Source organism: Nymphalis io, chromosome 18 (genome assembly GCF_905147045.1).
Source record: "Nymphalis io chromosome 18, ilAglIoxx1.1, whole genome shotgun sequence".
In the NCBI taxonomy this organism is placed as follows: Eukaryota; Metazoa; Arthropoda; class Insecta; order Lepidoptera; family Nymphalidae; genus Nymphalis; species Nymphalis io.
The window spans coordinates 126246-146543 of NC_065905.1; the positions used below are offsets into that span (position 1 = coordinate 126246).

The following is a 20298-nucleotide window of genomic DNA, read 5'->3' on the forward strand; positions in this document are numbered from 1 at the left end:
TTCAACTACAAATCGCATTGTTTAAACGATATAAGAAAAGTATACGACAATCAAGAATTCTGAAAGTAATAGTACGGACCCATTCCCCTCAAGTCCAACTCGAAATGAACCAGTTTTTTCATTAAAGCTTTTCTCTCTCAAGCTATTAACCAGTGAAAGGTCATTTGTGCGACCGAGACGGAAACAATCGCTGGTGACAGACTTTCCCGCTTCGACCATTTCCGAGCGCTGATTAATATTCATAGTGAATAAATGCAACTAACCGTAATTGACTCTATTTCGATAGCATAACATTAAAAATTTAGCTTAAAATTAAATTTGTTCTTTTCTCGCGACTCATCAAGATCGATTAAAGGTTATGAGCAACTGAACGAGAAAGTTTTCCAATTCAGACGTACACATGTAAGTTGTCGCCTCGCAAATATTTCAGAAAGAATTACTGGCTCTTCACCGTTACCATTCATATCACAACAAACCAGTATATTAATTATAAGCGATATATCCATATTTTTCATTATCATTTAATCATTTTAAGTGCACAGCTGTGGCGTTACGTTTGGAATTATAGATTTATTTTATTTCACGTTCATATATACTTACAATATTAAATACGCGTTTATCGTCTGTGTATTATTTCGTTTTACTTTTTTATGATTGATGTGTGTGTTTTTACTATATTTATTTGTTTATCTATGTTTAAGCAGCACCCAAACATATATATATATATAAGGAAAAAAAATATTAATATTTTGTTGGTATAAGTAAATAAATAAATTCCTCTTTACTCAATTGATTTGTTAGTTTTAAGAAATAAAAAATAGACAGTGCCGAGATCGTCCAGTAGCTAGAATAATATGTTAGCATCTACTATTCTTTTTTTAATAAAACAAAACAAACACACACACATCACTGAGTATATTTATTTCATGAAAATTACATTATAAGATTATAAATTAACACAGTAAATATTATATTAATTATTAATAATATATTATTAGAGAAACAAATCAACTCACTCGGCTCTTTTAATTCGTTACCCTTACTTAAAATTTTAATTTATTTGAGTACCCGTCTTGTTGATTTTCTTACGTTTTAATAAAATAGACAAAACAAAACCATATTTATGTACAATATACCTTTCTTAAAATTACATAGCTTACAAATAATTAAAGTAATGTCCTTCAGATCGAATTCGGCCACGGTGGCCAATATCAAGAGAGGTTAGAAAACTACGCAGGAGATATTATAGTGCACAAGTGTGTGCGCAAACACAAGTGCACTTTCTATTCCTTAACTCTCATAATTCGATGGGACGGCAATCCGACACAACCAGAAAGAGGTCAGGCGCAGGATCAACGGCTTTACGTGCTTTCCGAGGCACAGCAGTGTACAAACTTTCAATTTCCACACTCCGGGCTGCTACTGAGAATTTTCTGACAGTAAAACCTAATAACTTTTTATTAGCCCGACCTGAGCATTGAACCCAAGACCCCCGCGTCTGCGGCCTTACATCAAGCCACTAGACCAACGAGACAGTCAGAGTAGCTAGAATATGTGTGTAGTATTGATGCGTTGTGGTTTAGGAGGCAGTGAGCCAGTGTACTACAGGCAACCATTGCAACAGGTGGTAACCATTTAACAACAATTGACCCACTTGCCAGTCTGCCTACCAATTTAAAAAAAATAAAAAACGATATTCTTTACGAGGTATAAGTGAAAAAATGTGACGCCTATCTAATTTTTTCTATCTCTTTACTTCCAAATTCAGATATTTATGTGACTACCTATTATTAAAAAAATAACTCCTTTTAGGCTAAATAAGATGGTGATCATCCATAGAACTACATAGTTGCGTGGCAGGACCCTAAATGCGCAGCGTAAAGCTCGGTAGCTTATTTATATATATTTATTCTCGGTTCATCTTGTATTCTAACTGAATACACAAATTGTGTATGTGATAAAGTGCTTAGATTTTGGTCAAAATTTAAATGTAAATAAATCATCATATTTATTAACTCGTATAAATACGAATAGGGGTCCTCATAATCCATCTCAGTTTAAAACAAATAAAGTAACTTAATATAAAATCCCTCCTTGTTAGAAATGAAAAAAAAACTTAAACATTAAATTTAGAACGTCGAAATAATTCAAATACAGATTGCCCTTTCGCCAGGAGTCGGTAACGTAAGTCGAGTCGTTTAATTTTATGGTCGTTATTTTCGACTTTATGAGCCTCAGAAAATATACTGACGAAATTAAAGTGTTCATTAGGCTCGCGTAGTATTGCAGGTATTAAAAATAATTGTATAAGTTATATATTTTCTTATAACGTTATTACTATATAATACATGCGTTGTTTATGTTCAATGGGAATATATATGTAAATATTATATTTTTTTAACGTTTTTCAGCCATCGTGAACGTTTGTTAAGCATAAAAGTCGACTGGCCATGAAGTAGAATGCCTACATGACTGTAAGTCCGCCTTTTGTATCAACGGATTGCTCGTGGTCAGTAAAGTTTATCGTGGTCAATAAATATTACGACTTAAAAAGAATGTTTGTTCACAGTTCTGCTAGAAGATTGTAAATACAAGTGTATTTACAATGTGTACTTTAATAATTAATACAATAAAATATTGAGAGAATAAAAACAAAATACCAAAAAAGTTAAACGGTTAGGTAAAATTTAAAAATAAATATTTCCCTAAAATTTGTGAAAACAGACAAGTTCGGTGTCGTATCATCAAATTTATTAAAAACAAAACAGCCTAAGTAACAAACATGTATTATGTCTGTTACTTAGGTATATTATTTTGTCAGTTTTTAATTACTCAGTTCATGGACGGTGCCGCGGTACAAAAATTCGTTGGCCGCGCGCGTCTTAACGACCTAGCAACGAACTATTAAGAGTTAGTTCCAAGTCTGATATCGACCGGAATCTTTGAGGTTAACAATTTAAACAAGGTTAAAGTTAGGGGTGTCGGGGTGCAGGTCAGTCGCCTTCTCGTGGTGCATGCGTGCTGCTGGACATTGTTGGTATTATATTTCGAAGCACGGCCATGGCGGACGTCTAACGCGATAGTAGTGTCATCCGTGTTGTTCTGATACTTCTCTGATTAGCAGACAGACAGACAAACATGTCGATCGTGCAATCGAAGTTTCTTTTGTCTCTGTTAAAACGAACTCTGAAGAAAGTTCGTAATATTTTTGTTTTTATAGGAAGACCTTTGTTAAACTATTAATAGCCTTGCAGTTCTGTACTTCAGAATGAGAGCCATAAACTTGTAGGACGACTTTGTAATCTTTAATATCATTTTCGTTATGAACGGAAAATAACATTTATGTTAAAAAAAATTAGAAAACTTAACACCAAACCAAAAAAAAAATGCGCTCTAAAAATATAGATATAGGAAAATATTCTATATAAATTCTTATCTCCCACATATTCATATATGTACCATATTATAAGCCTGTATATTACAAAACCATATTATATACAGAACTATGCTTTTTTAACATGCATTTTTCTAGCCAGGTTTATTCTTAGTCTAAGTAAGAAACGGAAAATGTGATATGACTCCAAAAATATCTGTACACTGAATATTTCGTGACCGAACTTCATCCTTCTAATATTGATGTGATTATTAAGTAAAATTACAAAATTAGCAACTACTCGTACATTTATAGTCTTTACTTAAATATCACAACACTTGTCGAATTACCAAAACAAATTAATTTCCCAAGGTTTTCAGAATAAATTAAATCTTTTATGTAAAGGATATTTCATCGTGGCAAATCAGGGCGGGCTTATACGCAGGTGCCTTCGTTTCTGGCAAATCTCTTCATATTAATTATGATCTGACCGACTTTAAGAGCTTGAGTAACATTTTTATTATTCTACCAAAAAAAGTACGCTTACTTTAAATAAGAAATGAGCTAATTGTTTAAGCTAAGTCACGTGTCATTTGAATTGTGACTTAATAATTTTATCATTTCTTTGCTCCAATTTTACTACAACCACATTGTACTGAATCCGTCATCCGATGTCTACCCGAATTTTGTATTTAATAAGGACGGTTTATATCGTAAGCTTGGTGCTAGAGGCAATTGTTATTTTCTTGAGTTACTTCATGCGTATTTTTGACAATTACTATAACTCCGTCGCAACAATTTGTATGACTTAGTTGAAGAGTGAAAAACGTCAATTATTTTTCCATTGGTAAAAAATTGTTTGTATTATTTATAAGTAAGCGGGCCAGTAAATGAGTCATCTGATGGTATGTGATCACTACCGCCCTATAAATCAATATTAATAGACATCGGGCATTGTAAGAAATACTAACCATCAACATCAAGCATCACCAAACTTGGGAATTAAGATTTTATGCCCCTTGTGCCTACAATTAAACAATATATTTATAAGTTTCATATAATGTTTCAATATTAACTTGTTGCAACGCGCAAACTTCCTCATATTCATTTCAAGTAACATCAGAAATAATTCAGAAATAGCGATTCGTTTCAACTCACCCATCTACCCCTTTTTTATTTAGACCATCGTTAATTTTGCCATAATCAACAACACCCCCAGCTAATCCGTGCCCCAATTTCGTATTCGTCGAGCGCATGCAGCATTTATCGTCACCATCTTTCTTCCCTCAGTTATCCGATTCCAATACGCTTTATCCAATTTCCAAAATAAAAAAGCCAATAACACTTCAGCACTTCTACGTCAGTATTGTTTCGTCCCACGTATCGTTGCGGCGCAAAATGTTTTTTCGATGTGTTATCTGGATTTGTTTTATGTTGACTTAAATGATATAGAGGGATTGGTTTATTTAGCTGATCATATTTTTTTCCTGTTCCATTCGGATTAATTTGGTATCGAGAATTTGATTGCTTTTTTCTTGTTTACAAATAAAATTGTAAGGTTTTTACGATAAAATTACGAATATCAATTATGTGTTGCGCTTTCCATTGGTTAATTGATATTAACAAAATTCATTTTATCGGGTTTAATAAAAGAAACCGTAATACACTTTCTTAATTTTCAAGGTATTTACTACTTGGTGTCAATTGCTTGATGTACTAATTAGGTTAAGCTATATTTATTGATTGCTTTCAATATAGGATCAACAGTTAGCAATTGTGTAGCGCTAATATTTGTTCCAAAGTAAGCCAGGGTCAATGTGAATATTTGGTTTAAGCCAAAGCTTGTTTATCGAGACCGTTATAAACTCAAACATCAATTTTCTAACTTACAATGTCACGTCTCATTATATATTAGTGACTTCACGCGTTTAAAAGAAATTATTTACTATAAATGTGCTAAAAATGATAAAAGATATGTTTTGTAAAATATTTCTTAATTATTGTTGGATGGAAGCTCAAACCATGCAATGATATAATCATTTTTTTTAATAATATTTACGATTAATTGTTGCTTACATCGTTGTCGGGTTAAGAATAACTAAGAGATATTAAAAACATGATATACAATGATAATAAGAAGGTTAGTAATACAAATTGATAAAAAAACAAAAATTAACAATACAGGGAGGATCCGTGGTGGACCTATCGTTCGCCACCCCTGTCGCAGCACGCAGAGTAAGGAACTGGAGGGTAGAGGAGGAGGTGGAGACTCAGTTGGACCATAGATACATTCGATTTGACATCTCCAACTCCTGCAGGCCAGCGGGACCTCTGAGGGTGCCAACCACGCTCCCGAGGTGGTCCCTTGGCCAGTTAAATCGTGAGTTGGTCAAGGATGGTAGCCACCATGTGCCATGAGGCTGTGCAGCGGTGGGGTTCCTGCGGGAAGGAGGGAGGGCGCGAAAAAAGAGGGCATCGAACAGATGGATCTTCTGGTAGACCTGAATAGGAACCCGTGGGGGCGCCTGTATCGTGGTGTACGAGGGCAGTTCCACTCACACGGCGCTCCTTTTACGGAAACGCTACCGCCGGATCTCCTCCTGCGCCTGGTTGGGGAACTATTTCCTAACCCAAGCGAGCACGTCCTACCAAGTACGGCCCCTCGCTCCATGACAGATGATAATATACATACTCCTCCACTACATATCACGGAGCGAGAGATGGCGATGGCCCTTGATCGACTGAGGGCCAAAACCACATATAAGAAAGCAAGAACTCAAGTCTTGTCGAACCTCGTCTCGCAAGTATATTTTGGATAATAATATACCCGTACCCAAAATACCCAAAATATACCCATATTGAATTGAGGTTGCTGTCCATTATATTAAATTTGTAAAAACAAATTTGACTATTTTGACCTAGGCGCAGACAAAAAATAAGTACATTAAAAATAAAGGAACACTTTGTAGCTTTATTCACCACGCTGCTCCGATGCGAGTTGGTGGATACATTTGATCGATTTGTATCAGCCACATGCAGTTTTCCTCATGATTTTTTCCTTCTCCACTAAGCACGAGATGAATTATAAGAACAAATTATGTCAATGAATATTCAGTGGTTCTTCCCCAGTTTTGAACTCGGAACGATCGGATAATATTTAGGTCTTCTAACCAAAGAACCGTCACGACTAATAAGTCTTACAAAAATTAGTAAAAATTTAAATTTTTATCTTTTCCGATATTAGAAATGAAACATTTCAGTCACGCTCTTTTTTACAATCCGGTCAAATGCAATATGGTATACAAAATTCAATTCCAGTATATGGATTAAATAAAAGCTTGGTGTTTTTGTAACGTATTTTTTTCTTAGTTACCTTTTGTTTATTTAATGTATAAAATCTAATTTCTTTAAAATAAATTAAAATTTGTTGAACGAGTATAATTAGGTTTTACTACACGATATATTTTTTTGTTTTTAATTATATAACCCTGTACGCAAGCAGATATCCCGTGCTAATATACCCACAGCACGTATGAGACATTATTGATACCTATATATGTATACGTATACGTTTGTCTCTAATGCGATCGATGAATTTTTCCTTCGACTACTTTCTCATTATAATCTTTATTTAAAAAAATACGTACAAATCGAGAAATCAGTGTATTTTAATAAACGCGTTTCAAAAAGTGAAGAAGTTGTCTATTCGTTATTACCTGGATTTTATAGCCAACAATACATGGTGACCCTGATTGTAGCTAGGATTAGTACAATTAATTAAATCAGATGTAAAATATTCAAAAAATTTAATAAAATCCCAAATAAAATTTATGCCAAAAAAATGCGACTGATAGCAATTTGGGAAGCATTGAAAATATAGTGCGCCATCTCTGTATTCAAAATATAACTGAGTATTTTTTGGTCAAGTTGTCAGTTTTTATGATATACATGAAGTTTACAGCGTATACAAAAAAAAAAAAAAAACATACAAAAATGACACGGAGGTAAGTTAACCGAGATATCGTACGCTCTACTGGAGACTCGGCTTAACATGAGATCTCAGTACTTTTTCCGGTGAAAGGACTGCGTTGCGATACTTGCAATTTTTACAATTTACGCTTTTAATGGAATATATTATACAAAATTCAGTATCGGCGTAACGATTACAATTTAATCTGAGCCGACTACCATCTATAAATATCGAGAACAGACAACGCCGGTCCCGGACCCACGTCATATTCTGCGAACTCAGCAAAATCCCGGATTACGAAGGATATCTTATTTAATTTGGATCTTGTCACAGGATTTTCGCACTTGCGTCAATGGCGTAACTATTAGTATTTTATGCAAGACTATTACGGATGTAACTAAGAATTAGCAGGTCGCAGCTAATTAAGTTAACCCGTGTGTCGCCGTTCTCAACCCTCCATCTCGCTATCTAGGGATCAAGAGACCGCAAGCTTTCTGTATACTACACCGGGTAGGGAAAATGTTAATATATGTTACCCATTGCTTAAATAATAATATTATATTATACGTAACTCTTACGTATAATATAAATAATATAATATATGCGTATACGTAAGTATGTCTCTAAGCTCCTCTTAAGCAGCTTGACCGATTTGGATATTTTTTTGTGTGTTTGTTTGAGTTGGTTCCTGATTGGCTTAGATTGGACACGAATCGTAAACAATATCATTCAGTGTCTAGGAAAGAATCTCGCAAACGTTTTTATTACATTTTCTCTTCATAAATATAAAACATCGATAGTAAACAAATAATTATTATTCTCCAACCACATATACTTAATGCAAATCTGCGTGCAAATAATGCAGCAGATTGTAGTTTAATGTTTCTTTTTTAAATATATACAAAAAATATGTATACAAATATCAAATAAATTACATGGTTACTCTGTTCTCTATGACCGTAGCGTTACGTTATCCTTTCTCAATAAATGGTCTATCTACCACAAAAATTAATAACCAAGTCGGATTCGTTCGCATAGGTACTACCAATCCTACATTTAGTTGTACGAACGAGATATGAGCGCTAATCTCTTACTATAAATAAAAATATGGTTTCAAATGGGATTGATATATTAGTCAATTTAATAACATAATATAAAATAGGATGTTATTAGTCTTTCGTCAAGATTGTCACGGGCTTCTCGTGTGTACGGAGTTCATTCCACCAAGACCGTTACATTAATAACGATTTTTATTAAAAAGATTTTTGTAGATATTGGATTCATAAAGATTATAAAATTTTAATTATAAATTTTTCAACATAAAAATCAGGGGGTGGGCCGTCGACAATATATGGTCAGTTAAGTTAAAATTAATACAATAAAATATTATAAGTGAGTTAGCTGTAAGTGAGTTGGCATCGGATAAAATCTATCACTTATAGATTTAAACAGATAAGCAGGATAGTGCAAACCCTGAACGCAGTGTCACAATGAGTGAGCAAATAAATAAAAGCAATACGAAGCAGCAAAAGCACCAGTAGCAACAGCAGGCAATTGGATAAGCAGCCTCTCCTCCATAAAACAGCAGAGCCTCCAACAGCTTCAAATCAGCAACAATTCCTCGGTTGAGTCCACCGAACAATATTATATTACTTTGTAATGTAATATACAAAGTTTATATGTATATAAACTTTAAGAAAAATAAACACTCCGGTGTGGTAACCCGAACCTCTCAAATAAGTTTTACAAAGTAGATGACTCTCCGTTAGTAAAATTTTGTTTATAATAAAAAGGAATTTATTTAATCGTTTAAAACTGACATGCGTCGTCGGTAAGCGACCGGCGCCTGCTCAACGATCAAAAGGACGACCGAACGGCGAACAACGTAGTGCTGCCATCTCTCAAACCGCACAGATAATAAATGTCGAAACAATGAATGTCGATTCGATAACCATAATTTATTTTATAAACCGGTAAGATTAGGTAAAATAAATACAATATTTTAATAACAATTAAAATATTGAAAAAATAAAATTTATTAGGTTAAAAGATACATCACACACTTCACACTCACTAGCCATTGATGACTATAATCGCGGAATGGAATCCTGACTCAAGCTATTATATATGAATATTAATTTTATTAATATATATATATATATTTATTTATATATATAATATTAATGGAACTATCTAAATAAATTATAAATTAAAATATATTAAATTAGAATAATGTCAAATCATATTTTATTTTAATAGACTTTACTATAATTTTGGCAGCTATGGCTATCGTAAGGATGAATAACAACCACAATATATTTCTTGAGTGGAGTGAATCTTTAGGTCTTAATGTCAACCCTAGCAAATTTTAAGCCATCATTATTGGCAGTCGGAAACAGAAATCAAAAGTTAACTGGTCTTCCTTGCTATCCATAATGTTTGACAATATTTTCATTCCTTATTATGATTATGTTAAAAACCTGGTAGTTTTTTGTGATAATATTTTTAGTTGGACTCATCATATGAATGACATCAGCAGGAGAGTGTTTGCAGCTCTGAGGTTTTTGAGTTGTCTTCAAAATTTTCTTTTAAATAATGCTACTTCTTTTTATTCTTGATTATGCGGACGCAAGCTTTGTAGCATTAAACAAAGACCAATTTAATAAAACTGAGAGACTTCAATATACTTTTATTCGATTTATATATTGATTAGGCAAATATTACCATGTTTCACAATTTCGTTCTCTTCTAAATTGGTCAGTCATCCAATTCGCTAGAAAATGGACATCCTCTCTATTCTATACTGTGTGTTGTTTCACCCTTTTACTCCTCCTTCATCGCTTGATATTCATTAGAAGATGACAATGACGACGACGACTCAGTGCTTTCATTTATGTGCTCTGTGTTTTGTTACGCGATGACCGTTGTAATAATCTTTGATGTATGTGCGAGCTACTCGAGCACATATTTTCTATAAATATATCACGGACCAGTGACTCTTTTAATTCAACGAAATCACATTGTAAGCTGACGATGCGATTTTCTAGATTCGTGATAGTTGTTTATATTTTCGTGTTCGCGTTGTTTTCTTATGAAAAATGCATGTCTATCCATAGTTGTTAAATTTATTAATGAGGTCTTCTAAAGTGATTTCTGTTCTTTCAATGTTGAATTAATTGAATATTTTGACACCTTTTCCGCCAATGGACTCTAATAAAATTCTGATTTTTCTCTTTTCACACTCTAAGCCAGTGACTAATAAATATAGTTCAAAAAGTAGTAGCCACTTTTTCCACATTCAATTGTTATTTATTTCATTGTTTACAAGCAACTTCACGAAGACAAGACAAGAGCCTCGAAACTAAATTTAAAGTTTTATGATGTTAAATACCAAGTTCATGTTCACAGCACGTACTTCTAAAACCATGTATTATTATTGTAATTGATCTTTTAGGCTTTATTTATACCTTTATAGTATTCACGTATTAATGGTCACTGAATTAACTGGTCAAACCTTCTCCTCAAAAAAGGGAGAGGAGGCCTTTAGCCCAGCAGTGGGACATTCACAGGCTGTTACGGTACAAAGTAACTGACCTTGCTCACACGCAGCCTCGAGGCTGGTAAGTAAAGAAAGCTGGTGGAGTTAAAGATACACATAATACGTATACAATATTAGTTTTATGTAAAAACTGCACAAAAAACACTGAAAACTTGAAATTTTTAACAAAACTTTTAGTAAATAATTAAAGAAATATTATAACGCACAAATATCTATTAGACAAATTATAGGATAAATCATAAGCAAAAGGGTATATTAAATGTTAATCTCATTTCAGTTTGACCAAAGACTATTAACATTCCAAGAGGACGCGTGTGTATACACGCGTCCAATGCGTAATTGCGTATGTGTATGTGTTGTAGTGTGTGTAATGTTTTATTTTATAAAAATTAAGGTATTTCCAATACATATTTCACAAAAAAAATTAACTTTTGCACTCCTCCTCTATCTAAACTTTAACTGTGCAAAATTTTATTCTTCTTCGTTCACGCCACTGGCGGTAAAAGAGGTACAAAGTGGGGTGCTTCACGTATTTATATTATAGATTACATAATTTAGTTGCGTGTTAATGAAATAAACCGCATATAAATTGAAGAAGAGTGGAGAGATTGGTTGATGGTATAGAAGATATTAATAATTATAATTCTATCCCTTTTTATTATATATCTTTTTATTATCAAAACAAACAGTATGTCGCAAATATTAATACAGCTTAATTAAAGTAAATAATAGTTATAATGCATTTATATTATTTGTTAATACTGTTAATATTTATTGATTATTAATTTCCACAATACTCAACGATTTCATTATATTAACATTAGCATGTCGGTGACGCGAAGCCTTAAACGCACTTACAAAAGTTTTCACTGCAAAAACATATATATGCCAACTTTCATAGTGTGAATCAAACTACAAATATTATTTTTTAATTAAAAGAATTTATATATTGTATGCTTCTTGGTATGAGCCGAGATGGCGTAGTGGTTAGAACGCTTGAATCTTAACCGATAATCGTGGGTTCAAACCCGGGCAAGCACCACTGAATTTTCATGTGCTTAATTTGTGTTTATAGTTCATCTCTTGCTTGACGGTGAAGGAAAAACATAGTGAGAAAACCTGCATGTGTCTACTTTCATTAAAATTCAGCCACATGATTATTCCACCAACATGCATTGGAGCAGCGTGGTGGAATTAGCTCCGAACCTTCTTAAAAAAAGCAGGAGAAACCTAAGTCCAGCAGTGGGACATTCACAGCCGTACTTACTTCTTGGTAGTTTATTATGTCACGTTGTCGAAGGTCACGGCAACCTGTCTCAAGGTAGACTAGCCAATGTGTACGAGATATTATTATATCATGTTCATATGTGTACGCAAACACAAGTCGTACGTGCTTTCCAAGATCGGAGTAAATACTGACTTTTAGGACAAATAATGTGATGGCATAATATATACTTTGTAATCTTATTGCCTTCAAAACCGTTACACAGTCAGTTCAAAAATATTGAATTGCTTCTAAACAACATATACATCGCGGCTCGATGGTAATGTCACCCTTTTATACAGATCATAATTAGAAAAGTTGTATTGTATAGGCAAAAGATTTACTGTGACATTATTACAGAAGAAATTTTATATTTGTTACAAAAAACGAGTTATAATATGTTTTTTTAGCTATCTGTGTCAGAAATTTAGGATAACTCATGGTTCAGGGGTCAGTCTCGTCCTAGTTGTACAATATAAAATAACAAGAAAAACACGAGGTTAAGTGAGTGCCTAACTAAGGAAGGGACTAGTTAAGCACGCCTCGAATTTAATAATTTACAAAGAAGATAATTATGAATCATTATTTTGATGTAATATTTAGTATCATTATTGTTCTAAGTTCAAACCAAAATGAATGTAATTGCTATAATCCGGTTATTATATTTTAGAATACTCCTTTCGTTCGTTTTTTCTTATGGATAGTAGACATTTAATTGACGCGTAATGACACTTACATTTTTTTATTAAACCCTGGTATATGGTTTAATTTATTTATTTATTGTATTTTTATCTCCACAGAAATGTTTTTTGATATTTTAGGTAGGTGGATGAGCAAATGGGCCGCCTGATGGTAAGTGGTCACTAACGCCCATAGACATTGGCAATGTACGAAATGTTAACCATCGCTTACATCGCCAATTCGCCACCAACCTTGGAAACTAAGATGTAATGTTCCTTGTGCTTGTAATTATACTCGCTCACTCAGCCTTCAAATCGGAACAAACAATACAATTACTGCTGTTTTGCGGTAGAATATCCTACTCAGACGGGCTTGCACAAAGCCTTACCACCAATTAAGTGTTGTCCGTACCTTTGGTGTATCTTATCTTTAATTTATTTTAATGTGCCCGCATGTTTATTAACAGGAAGTATCACAATCTACGCTTAGGATTAAAATTTTGATCGAGATATGGTATTTATTTGCACTTTAAATATTGGTTTGCATTTGACGTCGTATTGCAGGTGACCTCTTTATTGACTCGGAATGTGTCTTAGTGGACCCCCATGAAGGAGTATTTGCTGTCTTCATGGGATTCTGAATCCTTTAGTTGTTATGGATAGTAATCAGGTAGTCTTACCATAATCAGCGCATTTGTATGTGTTATGGATATCTAGTATACAGTACTCTGGTCCGTTATACGTAGCCTACCGATCCTTAAGTACTCGTAGCAACTCAATATAATTTCCGGATTACACCGCGTAAATATTTTTACTATCCGTAAACAAAACGAATAGTTTCAAATATATTCGAGGATAAATAAATCGTAGGTATTAATATCACTGTTACTATTAGCACGTAATATGCTATATTTAATTTCAGTTATTCTTATTTTGGTAATATTTCAGAAAAGAAATTAAATGCAGTCTACTCTTTACATGCTATATTGGGCTATATTTTTTGTGTCTATGCAGTCTATTGTTTTCAACCCGTTGGAAAAAAGACGAATCATCGAAGTTGGACAAACGTACGAGCATCTATAAGCCGAGCTAGCGTGGGATGAATACGAAATTAGGGTCGTGATGGATCAGCAATGTTCAGAGATAACAGAAATTGTATCACCTTTAATCGTGTTTATACAAAATGATTTTCTGAACTAGCTATGAACATAAGTCCGTTGCCGTGACTTTGGTCAAATAGACTACTTTATTCACCATCGCCAATACACATTGGTGCTGTAAAAATATCACCCGTTCCTTAAGTCACCAATGCGCCACCAACCCTGGGAGCTAAGATTATTATGCTATGTCCCTGTGATTGTGATATTTCAATATTATCATTGACTAATACATTTAATGACAAAAGAAATGTTATTGAGGCATAACAATATAAAGAGAAATAGTTTATAATTTTAAAATCATAAACGTGATAGTTTTGTTCATTTATTTTTGAGATTTTTTGATAATGTGGCGAGTGCACAATGCGTCTAAACGTAGCACAAACATCACCTGATCAACTAAGTCATGGATCAGGTGATGTTGCAGTGGTCTGATGTATGTCGTCACACGTATGGATACGCCCCTTCGGCAATATGGTCGCATGCGCATCTATTGTCCTCGCAGCGACGTCACACGCTTGACCACACCCCCAGCAAGATGGCCGCATGCATCGCTTTTGTTTTCGCCTAGGAGGAGGTCCCAAAAGTGGCAAGCACGCGTGGTGGTCATCGTGAGAGGGGAATGCCTATATAAGCGCTGTTGTTGTTGTTTATTTTTAATAAATTAATTATTTCAACTATTTTTACTGTGCGCTCTAATGTAAACATTGTTGACTTGTCACAATAAATAATTCTTAAAGTCTGCCGGAGTTTTTAATTGTGGTTAAGCTGCGATCCTCTTCACTGGTGACCCCGACGTTTGAAGAACGAAGAAGAAGAAGACCTTTCAGATGTCAATGCCGGACGCTCCATTATCACGTGACGCCACAGCTGTTACCGCCCTTCCGGCCACTGGAGAAACGATGCGAGTTGGAGTGAGAGTACCTGTATTCAACCCAGATGATCCAGAATTATGGTTCGCACAGCTCGAAGGTCAATTCACCCTGTCCGGCATCCGAGAAGACTCCACGAAGTTCTATTACGTACTAGCGCAACTGGAACCACAGCACACGGCGGAAATAAGGGACCTGGTCGTAGCTCCACCTTCCACCGGCAGGTACGACAAATTAAAAGCCGAATTAATACGGAGGCTGTCAGCTTCACAAGAGCGTAAAATAAAACAACTGCTAATGCACGAGGAACTCGGTGATAGAAAGCCCACACAATTTTTACGGCATCTACAACACCTAGCTGGGCCAACTGTTCCAACCGATTTTATCCGTACCATCTGGTCAAGTCGACTCCCAACGCATTTGCAGACGTGTATAGCAGCGCAGCATACGAAGATGAGCCTTGAAGACATAGCAGAGCTTGCCGACCGTATCAACGAAATCGTTCCAGCAACATTGCAAGTGTCCGAGCAAGTAGCCGTGCCAGTAGCCGGTCGAGTAGCCGGGCAAGTAGCCAGTGCATCTAGTTCCACTCTAGGAGTACCAAGTACTAGTTTCGAAAGCCTGAATCAGACCGTAGCTGAGCTGAGCAAGCAGATGGAGATACTTAGCATGCAACTTAACCGAAGACAGCCACGATCCCGCTCACGATTCGCCATAGACAGATCGCGACGACATTCCCGCGCACGTTCCCGCTCACAAACAAATAACTACCCGTACTGTTGGTACCATTATAGATTCGGCGAGCGCGCACGCAAATGTATTCAACCGTGTAGCTACAAGAAGATGGGAAACTCTCAAGGCAGCCAGTAGTGGCGGTAGACGACTGCCTTACAATTTCGGGCCGCCTGTTCATCACGGATCGCAAGACCAAAGTGCAATATTTAGTTGACACCGGTTCAGACCTCTGTGTCTTTCCAAGATCCGCTGTTCGGGAACCTAGAAACAAAATGGGATACGAATTGTTCGCTGCAAATGGGACTATCATTTACACATATGGCTTCCTCCCCTTAACGCTGGATCTAGGACTTAGGCGCGCTTTCACGTGGCGTTTCGTCGTAGCAGGCGTCTCAAAGCCCATCATCGGCGTCGACTTTTTAAGTTACTACAACCTGCTAGTCGACTGTCGCAACCAGCGCCTCGTTGACGGTGTTACCACACTTGCTGTTGCACTCCCGAAACAACGTTCTACGGAAACAATTTCCTCAGTCCGTACGACTTTAGAGGATACATCTTATCATCGCCTGCTTAGAGAATTCCCAGAAATCACTCGCCCTGCTGGAAAGCCGCACATCACCAAACACTCTACGGTGCACCATATCCGTACCACCGATGGACCACCGGTATCTAGCCGCCCGCGACGGTTAGACCCGGAAAGACTAAAAATTGCTAAGCAAGAGTTCGATGAGATGTTACAGAGTGGCACAGCAAGAAGATCTGACAGCCCATGGTCATCACCGTTACATTTAACTAAGAAGAAAAACGACGGGTGGCGACCGTGCGGCGATTACAGAGCCCTAAACGCCCGTACAATTCCCGATAAGTACCCTATCAGGCACTTGCATGATTTTACGTGCCAGTTGACAGGCAGTACGGTCTTTTCAACCATAGACCTGGTTAAAGCTTATCATCAGATACCAGTATACGAAGACGACATTCCGAAAACCGCTATCGCCACTCCTTTCGGGCTTTACGAATTCCCGTTCATGACGTTCGGTCTTCGTAACGCCGCACAGACCTTTCAAAGATTCATGGACGAGGTACTGCGGGGCTTAGATTTTTGTTATGGGTACCTGGATGACATTCTAGTCTTCAGCAGCAGCAGTACCCTTCATCAAGAGCATCTCAAGTTGTTGTTCCAAAGACTAGCAGAATATGGAGTTCTAATAAATACCAACAAATGTACTTTCGGCAAAACGCAAGTCCAGTTCCTGGGCCACAACGTGTCAGCAGCAGGAATACAGCCGTTAGAATCGAAGGTTGAAGCCATTCAGAACTTCCCGGTACCCAAGACGCTAAAAGAATTACGAAGATTTTTAGGTATGATCAATTTTTATCGCCGTTTTATACCTAATGCTGCAAAAGTTCAGGCACCGCTCAACCAACTCCTCGTTGGGCCTAAAACGAAGGGATCGCAGCCTATTAACATGACGCCTGCCCTATTAGTCTTTCGAACTGTCTAAAAAGCAACTTTCAGAAGCTACGCTTTTGGTCCACCCAGATCCTCAAGCAGAACTGTCCATACAGACGGACGCTTCAGATACAGCAATAGGTGCTGTGCTGCAACAGTTCAAGAACAATGAATGGCAACCCTTAGCATTCTTTTCGAGGAAGCTAAGTCCATCACAGAAAAAGTACAGCCCATATGACCGAGAGTTATTGGCAGTGTATGACGCAATTAGACATTTCAGATTTATGGTGGAAGCTCGGACATTTTGTATCATCACGGACCATAAACCACTTACGTTTGTCTTTGCTAATCACCGAGAGAACAGTTCGCCACGCCAGTTTCGCTACTTGGACTTTATAAGCCAATTCACCACAGACTTCAGATATGTAGCTGGTAAAGAAAATATTGTTGCAGATGCCCTTTCGCGTATCGAGGCAGTTTCTATACCCTTAAATTACCACTCCCTGGTCAAAGCACAAGAGGCGGACAGCGAGCTACAGGACCTGCTGAAAAATGGGTCTGCGCTTAGGTTGAAGAAAATACGATTAGAGTCAGAGCCAGCTCTTCTGGTATACTGCGATGTCTCTCAAAGTAATCCTCGACCATTCATCACACCTTCATATCGCAAGCAGGTATTCGATTCGCTCCACAATTTAAGCCATCCAGGAGCCAAGCCTACGGTCAAGTTAGTTACAGAGTGCTACATTTGGCCTGGTATCCGCAAAGACTGTCGACAATGGGTAAAGGAGTGTCAACAATGTCAGCAAAGCAAAGTGACCAGACACACTCAAGCTCCGCTACAAGCCTTCGAAAGCCCTTCCGCACGTTTTCGACACATCCACTTGGATTTGATAGGTCCTTTACCTTTATGTTTAGGTTACAGGTACTGCCTAACCATAGTGGACCGCTACACAAGGTGGCCAGAAGTCTACCCACTACAAGACATCACCGCCGAAAGCTGCATTGCTGCCCTTTCCAGTGGTTGGATATCACGGTTCGGGTGCCCCGAACACATCACCACTGACCGTGGCCGGCAGTTTGAGTCGGGCGCTTTCAAAGAACTGGTCAAGCTCATCGGTGCCAACCATCATACCACAACGGCATATCATCCGACAGCTAATGGTATGGTAGAAAGACTACACCGTCAATTAAAAGCCGCAATTGCCTGTCATTCTACTCCTAACTGGGTAGAAGTGTTACCTTGGGTATTACTAGGTATACGCAGCGCATTCAAGGATGACATTAAAGCTTCAACGGCCGAACTTGTCTACGGGGAACCACTGCGGTTACCTGGACAGTTCTTCTCATCAGCACCCCCAACCATCGAGGACATCACCGAATTCATTGGTAGAATCCGAACACATGTCAATAAATTAATGCCACAACCATCATCTTGGCACACAAGTTCTAATCAAACTTTTTACATACCAAAAGACCTTATGCTTACCTCGCACGTATTTATCCGGCAGGGTCCCCATCGGAAACCCCTTCAAGCACCTTATTCAGGTCCATACAGGGTGCTGCGACGCGAGGAGAAAACCTTTGACATCGACGTACAAGGCAAAACGCAGCGAATCAGCATAGACAGACTGAAACCAGCTTACATACTCGCTGAGGACCAGACAGACCAGAATATCAAAGTTCAGGAGAAGTCTGATTCCATCCCTGCCAGTAAAACCAGGAGTGGTAGAATGGTCAGATTCCCAAACTACTATCGCCCGTAGTCACGGTCTCGGCAGGGGAGTAGTGTGGCGAGTGCACAATGCGTCTAAACGCAGCACAAACATCACCTGATCAACTACGTCATGGATCAGGTGATGTTGCAGTGGTCTGATGTATGTCGTCACACGTATGGATACGCCCCTTCGGCAATATGGTCGCATGCGCATCTATTGTCCTCGCAGCGACGTCACACGCTTGACCACACCCCCAGCAAGATGGCCGCATGCATCGCTTTTGTTTTCGCCTAGGAGGAGGTCCCAAAAGTGGCAAGCACGCGTGGTGGTCATCGTGAGAGGGGAATGCCTATATAAGCGCTGTTGTTGTTGTTTATTTTTAATAAATTAATTATTTCAACTATTTTTACTGTGCGCTCTAATGTAAACATTGTTGACTTGTCACAATAAATAATTCTTAAAGTCTGCCGGAGTTTTTAATTGTGGTTAAGCTGCGATCCTCTTCAATAAATACCCTTCCGATTAAAATAAGAGCTGTCAAAAATTTTTAAACAGATATCACGAATTGTCCTCTTATATTTACAAATATAATGAAATGGTTAAACGTTATAATGTTATTATATGTAAGTTGATTAGTTATTAGTTTGTTTGTTTGATTAAGTATTTAGTATTTTCGAGAAATACGCACAGCTAATTTGTACGACTTATTGGCCAATAGGGGTAAATGACATAAGTTTTATCTAAAGTAGATAGTATTTTTTTTTTTACTTCGTTAATCGTTTCACACAACAGATAAATGGTGAAATGAATAAAATTAGCTTAAGTTTTATCGGGTATTTCATCGTAATGACGGGAAATAAACAAGGTGATGATCACAAATATACAAAATAAATAGTTCACAGTAAATGCAGGTTATGGAGATTACTTCGCAATATTTAAGTTTCCTTTAACCTAAAGAGGAAAATGTGTAGATCAGAGAATCTTTTTTGTTCATACGTCGGAATATTGGGCGACCTAAGTTACGTAATTAAGTGAAAATACATATAAGAAGGTGATATGAATTGATTAAATAAGTTTATAAGAGGGCTTAGAAGATGATATGGTGGAAAAACTGCAAGGTTATCGATTATCTTAGTACAAATATACACTGCAAGGGAGTCAATGTCATCCATAAAAAATAGTATTTTCAGAGGACAAGAAAGGAAGGCAATGAAAATGGAATGGATTGCGTGCGGAATGTTCTTGAGTAAGTACGAAGTAAGTGAGAAGATCTCCTATCTTAAAGAGATGAATGGAATGGAATATTATATTTCATTAATATATCTTTTGATGGAATAATAATAATAATAATAATAACCCCACCGACGTATCTTTACGTTGCCGACGTGGTGGGGCTTGTGCGCTTCAGTGATTCTTAGGGCTATGCCAATAGAGCTACTCATGCTGGATTGGCCTAAGATGAGAAGACAGACCAAGAGAGATACAACCCAAGCCAAGGTGGAACAACGTACGCCAAGGGG

The 20298-nt window shown here is 36.9% G+C and overlaps 2 protein-coding genes across 2 annotated transcripts; both read left to right on the plus strand.

Moving 5' to 3' along the window:
- Nucleotides 1–14833: 14833 nt before the first annotated feature.
- Nucleotides 14834–15745, plus strand: LOC126775638 (uncharacterized). Its single transcript, XM_050497703.1, has one exon. It carries the CDS (start codon nucleotides 14834–14836, stop codon nucleotides 15743–15745), a length of 912 nt encoding a protein of 303 aa, XP_050353660.1.
- Nucleotides 15746–15882: 137 nt separating this feature from the next.
- On the plus strand, nucleotides 15883–18754 carry LOC126775639 (uncharacterized protein K02A2.6-like). The gene is made up of 4 exons (XM_050497704.1): nucleotides 15883–16972; nucleotides 17154–17270; nucleotides 17478–18224; nucleotides 18572–18754. Exons 1-4 carry the CDS (start codon nucleotides 15883–15885, stop codon nucleotides 18646–18648), a joined length of 2031 nt encoding a protein of 676 aa, XP_050353661.1. The 3' UTR covers nucleotides 18649–18754.
- The last annotated feature ends 1544 nt before the right edge of the window (nucleotides 18755–20298 follow it).